Below are 6,000 nucleotides of genomic sequence, written 5' to 3'. Positions count from 1 at the left end.
ACCTGGAAAATGACCATGACAAGGCAACTCTAGCCTGAGTTCAACACCACGTACGCTCCAGACTCAACATGGCAAAACGTCATCACAGGCAGGATTAGCAACAAAGGGCCCAGAAGTGATTTTCCTTAGGTTTTCTACACTTGCCCTGGTTTAACACCTCATCTGCACGTGGACGATTCTGTCTCTACGCACAGTGTAAGAACTCCACCTAAAGGGGGCTCAGATTCACTCACTAGGTTCAATCCTGCCGCACAGAGGCCCAGCGCAAGCCAAGAATGGGAAAGGATGAGAAACTTCTGGGCTGTGTGGGAGCCAAGCCCCTGCCGGCACTGCCTGCCCACCCTTGTGCTCTGCCCAGGCCTCCTGCCTCATACAGAGCAGGGCTCTGACTCGACTCCTGCGGCAGGCAGGCCCCGTGGGCACTGATCTGCAGCTCGCAGGGCAGAAGCGGCTGCGTTAGTTAGGCTGAAAACCGTGGCTGGGAGCATCTCTGGCCCAGAGTGCTCTGGCCACGTCCGTCCAGGTCCTGCTCAGCCCCTGTGTGGGGACGTGGCCCAAAGCAGCCAAAGCACTAGTGGGCATCTTCTCACCCTGCTGTGTGCTCTGCAGACCCCCTTTCCCCGACCCAGCCTATCTCCCTTCACCACAATGACCTGGCAGCCCCTCCCCCGAAACACGCACTTCCTGATAAATAAATAAATAAATAAATGCAACCCTCAGACGTTTATTTCGAGTTTCCCTCTCAGAGGATTCGGCTTCAAAGACAAACCCCTTCGCTCCCAGCTGGAAGACCCCTTGGTTTCCGGGGCAGAATGAAACACGGCTCTTAAATACCTGAGGCCTGGGTTCACGAGCTCATCCCTGGTTAGCATCTGGAATTTGGGCCTGCACGTGGAAGAAGCCCTAACGCCGCCTGGCCGGGGAGCGGTGCCCCCCCAGCCCCGAGGGCCCAGGAGCTCTGGAAGGCGCAGGTGGGGAGGGCGCGGGCCGTCCAGGCTGGCAGCTGCTCGCACCCCACGCCCCCCCACCGCCCCTCACAGTGAGTTACTGGCACTTGATCTCAGATTCATAAATGAAAGTGTGTGTGCGTGTACATGTTTACATAGAAAGATCAGGGCACTGGGAAACACTATTACGTACACAGAAAAAAATAAACCGCAAAAACATTGTATTAGCAAAAACAAAACAAAACAAAAACACAAACGACGACAAAACAAAAACCCAAAGTGTCTTGTGAGGAAAAGCAGTAAGAACGCTATCTTAACCACAGCTTCTGTTTAAAAAGTCCAGCAATACCCAATGCCATGATCTCCACCGGCGGTCTCTGTCCCCAGACTAGACGCCGCGGCCAGCCCCCGAAGGCACTTGTTCTCCACGCTGCTGGACGGTCACACCCAGGGGATAGGGCTCCGGGGAAGAAAAGGAACGAGACGGATGGAAACGACCCCTGAATAGCTGTGGTCCGCACAGACGTCAGGGCTGCCACGACCACATGACACCACGTCCAGGGACAGAGGCTGTGGTGCTCGGGACGCACAACAGGCAAGTACAAACGTGACTGGGTTTCAAGGAGCAGAGCACCGCGGCAGCGACGGGCGCTGCGTCACACGCTCTCAGAAACGTTGAGCCTGGTGAGCTCGCTGGCTTCTTCAGCGCCCGCTTCTTCACAGTCGCTTTTCTCTATGGCTTTGCCAAATCGACACCTTTCTTCGGCTTTGACAGGCTCCTTCCAGGGCCTCTTAGAGGACAGGTGACCATCCCTGGCCTGCACGTTGTTTTCGGAACCCGGAGGCGTCTTGTCCGCACTCTGGACAGAAGGCACCAGGTTGGCGATCTCGTCCGTGGGAGACCGCCCGATGCTGCCGTCCACCTGGACTCGGATGTCCGGGGAGATGGACAGCTGGTGCTGCGGCACGGCCCCGCTGTCCGTGCACTTTGGGTACAGGTAGGTCTTCATCTGGCCCTTGCCCTTGACGTTCACCGTCCCTCGGTAGTCGAAGTCATAGCCCATCTTGCTCAGGACGCGGTAGCTCTCCTCACTCACCTGGATCCGGCACTCCACCCCCGTGCTGTCCATCCTGCTGGCGATGTTGACGGTGTCGCCCCAGATGTCATAGAGCAGCTTGGTGGTGCCGATGACCCCCGCCGTGAGCGGCCCGTGGTTGAAGCCCACCCTGAGCTTGAAGTTGAACCACAGCATGTTGCTGTTGAAGTCGTCCACCACGCGCATCATCTCCTTGGCGAACTCAAACAGGACCTGCAGGTGCTCCTGCGGGTGGCTGCCGTCTCGGCACTGCGCGCCGTTCAGGCCTGACGCAGCCATGTACGTGGCTCCGATGGTCTTGATCTTCTCGATGCTGCCGTAGCCCGGCCTGCTCAGGAGCTCGTCGAAGTCCCCGATGAGCTCGTTGAGGACGCGGTAGCACTCCTTGCCCCCCTCGTAGTTCTCCTCGTAGAACTCGCTGAAGTTGACGATGCTGGCAAAGATGACGCCCCCGCTGTCGTGGTTCTTGGAGTAGGTCTGGGAGACCTTCAGCTGCTCAGCCACGTGGTAGGGGATGATGTTTCTCAGCAGCCAGTCAGCTTGGTCCCTCATGCTCTGGATCTTGGTGCGGTGGAGGTCCGCCTCCACGTCCCCGTGGTAGTGCAGGCGGTAGCTGACCTCGAATTCTCGATTCAGGAACCAGACCAACAAGAGCAGGAGAAAGAAGACAAGAACCCCCTCCTGGCCAATCAGGCTGGCTGCTCTGCCGTCACGCGGCAAGGAACTGTTGCACGGATTCCCCTTGGAACTGGAGAGTAAAGAGAAGAGAACCGATGTACCTTCTTAAATGCACCTTTTAAGGGAGAGGTTGCTGCTCAGGACTTGCGGGTTCTGAAACAGCCCAGCTAACTAGCACTCGGCACCAAATTCTGGGGCATCGACAGCACGCAGCCGCCAAGCGCCCCGCTCCCGTTTAGCTGGCTGGCTGGAGCGGTGCAGAAATAAAGGCTGACCTTTGCCACTGGCTTCTGAGTAAGCACTTGGTGACTGTGGTTCTTCAGGAGCCTTCAGCTCCTGGACTTTTAACATCTTTTCTTTACCCCCAACTTTCTATTTTGAAAATCGTCAACCTTACAGGAAAGTTAAGAGGCTACTTAAAACATTCATACGCTCCTCTCCTGGATTCAACAATTGCTGATGTTTCCCTGCTTTGCTCTTTCCCTGTCAACACACACTCATGCACACACGCCTCTCCCACTGAACATTCTGAATGTAAACTGCAGACATCATGACACTTGGATCCTGAATACTTCAGTCCCTATCTTCTAAGAATAAGGACGTCTCCCAACGTAACCAAACTACCATCATCATACCCAAGAAATTTAACATTCTCTGACGCACTCCCTTTTTAGATTTCTCATCCAATGTTAGTTCTGAAAGATGTGTACTTTTACAAAGGATTTTGGTAAGTTCTCTACTGTCTACCTGTATAAAAGTCCACCAACATACCATTAGCCCCTTCTGGGTTAGTTCTATTTTGCCAAAGTCATTTAAGACAATGTTAACATTTTAAAAAATAGTATGTATACTTTCAAGAGTAGCACATTGTGAGAAACTCAGCATAAATAGTGGTAAAAAACAAATGTCTTTCCTTCAGAGAAGTATTGATTTTCTTGTGGTTGCAAGAAATTCTAATACATGGATGTACTGTAACAACCAGACCCCAACCCTGGGCCTTTGGGGCTGCGTCCACCGCTTACTACTGGCGAACACCGCAGGGACGCTCCTGTGCACAGGAGGGAGTCTGTCTGTGGGACAAACTACTGGAGCCGGAACCACGGAGTCACTTCAACTACTGCACATTTACAATTCCAGCAGAAATTTTCCAATTGCCTTTCTCATTTCTGTTCCCTCTGATGACAGCGTGCTCTCGAGGCGGGGGGCTCTCGGGGGGTGGGGGGCTGTTCTGCAGTTGGACGGTGCTGACCAGCAACAGGTGTGACTGAAGATTAGTGCCAGGAGCACGGTCTCTTTGCAAGTTCCTTTTTTAGATACAGCTTTTCCATTTATTTTTTTTTTTAATTTTTTTTTTTCAACGTTTATTTATTTTTGGGACAGAGAGAGACAGAGCATGAACGGGGGAGGGGCAGAGAGAGAGGGAGACACAGAATCGGAAACAGGCTCCAGGCTCTGAGCCATCAGCCCAGAGCCCAACGCAGCTTTTCCATTTAAAAGTACTACATACTCATGAGAACAAATGGAGGGGAAAACGCAGAAAGAAAAGATTTGGCCATCATGGACCACGCAGAGGCAATCACTGTTAATGAGCATGGCATTTCCTTGTCTGTCTTCTGTTTGTTTACAGAGCTGTGAGTGCTCTGTTCATGTCAATTCTGGGCTCTCATGTGCTTCTACAGCACACAGAGTGGTCTTCTAGATCTTATGTAGCAATGGGCTGAGTCACTATAAATATGATTCTATATAAAATGGATAGGTCCTCAGTTTAGATAGCTCCATGGCACAGAAAACTCAATCGTGTAATCAGAATGTTTAAGAAGTTTTACTGTTACCTGTGACTTAAGAATATTATAAAAAATAACGAAACTGACCAATCTGGCCATAATGGTCCTCCATGAAACACAGTCACAGAAGCCCTGACCTTGGAATAAGAATCCCCAGACTCTGTCCCAGCTGACTACTGCGGAGTTCTGGAACCCTGGGCAAGATTTCTAGCTTTCAATTTCCTCACATGTAAACTGAAGATGGGCTGGAGTATTGCTAAGTCCCTCCTGGCCTCAGGTTCTATGCGAAAGGAGTTAACAGAGCAGGCCTGAGGCTGCTAGCCACAGAAAGGCCTACTGGCAGCACTGCCCTAGGATCCTGGCATCAGGATCTCGGATTTGGGGAGGTTCCTGCCCCCCTTGATAAAAGGGGCTCACCGCGTCTACACTGCTTGTGTAAACAAGGTGGTTTATGCTGAGGACCTGCCTTCCTTCCGAGAGTCCGGAGTTTTGATTGATGCCAGGCAGAGATGCCTATCTGACTAGCCTCTAATAGAAACCCTGGGTACAGAGTCTCTGATGGGCTTCCCTGGTGGACAACATTTTACCTGTTGTGTCACAGCTCATTGCTGGAGGAATTAAGAACGTCCCAGACTATGTGGTAGGGACAGCACTCTTGAAAGCTGGCACTTAGTCTCCTCTGGACTCTATCTCATGTACCTTTTCTCTCTGCTGATTTTGCTTTGTGTCCTTTCATTGTAATAAATCACAGTACAACTATGTGCTGAGTCCTAAATCCTCCTAGCAAATTGCTGGTTCTGGGGGTGGTTTTGGGGATCCCTGCCATAAGTTCCCTGTGAGCCGGCAACCAAAAAAGGCCTCTGTGGTAAGACACACCACACTTACTTATTCTTCCAATGGTCATTTAATCAAATGGCAACACAGATTATGAATCTCAAGTACTGAACAATTAACTGAAATGACCGAAACAGATTTGTGTTCAGCCTTGCAAGCCCTCTAACGAGCTTGAGAATAGAGAGAGAATCTGCCCCAGTAGGCAGAAGGCCTTCTCTTGTGTGGGCCCATCTCGGTGGGTGAGGAGGGAAACTTTCTTTCTGTTTCTGCAAAGTGGTGACATTAAGGAACAGTCCCCTTTATAAGTACATGTCACCGAGGCTCACCACCATCTTCACAGTCCAGTCGGGCTTTGTAGCCCTGGGGCAGACATGGGTGATGTGTCCGGGTCTCCTCAAGCAGGCTATTGCTCTCGATGCTTTTCTCACTGTGCTGTGGCCAAAGCCAGCAGTGTGGCCTGACTCCGGAGAGGGGCACAGGCCAGTCCCGCTGCACAGAGGAGGGGAAGACTGGAACGTAGGCCAGCATGAGGGAGAAGGGCACCAGACTGTGACATGTGCTTTCTCCTTTGTTTGAAAGGAGAGCCCCAATCCACAGATCTACATTTAGTGCCCAAGGGGCTGATGTGCAGCAGAAGAGATGTGTGACGGGTAGGTGAAG

The 6,000-nt window shown here is 51.9% G+C and overlaps 1 protein-coding gene across 1 annotated transcript in view; it reads right to left on the bottom strand.

The window, feature by feature from the left end:
• Positions 1-1,151: 1,151 nt before the first annotated feature.
• The window catches only part of ADCY9 (adenylate cyclase 9), a 119,448-nt gene continuing 114,599 nt past the window's right edge, over positions 1,152-6,000 (bottom strand). Inside the window, exon 10 of the mRNA XM_047087437.1 lies at positions 1,152-2,792. Within this exon, the coding sequence (XP_046943393.1) occupies positions 1,604-2,792 (1,189 nt within the window). The 3' untranslated portion in view covers positions 1,152-1,603. The remainder of the gene's footprint in view (positions 2,793-6,000) is intronic.

The sequence above is a fragment of the Lynx rufus genome, unplaced genomic scaffold (assembly GCF_022079265.1).
Source record: "Lynx rufus isolate CCGP_SWC_20201006 ecotype Redwood Valley unplaced genomic scaffold, mLynRuf1.p SCAF_23, whole genome shotgun sequence".
In the NCBI taxonomy this organism is placed as follows: domain Eukaryota; kingdom Metazoa; phylum Chordata; class Mammalia; order Carnivora; family Felidae; genus Lynx; species Lynx rufus.
This window is presented reverse-complemented; position numbering and strand designations above follow the sequence as displayed.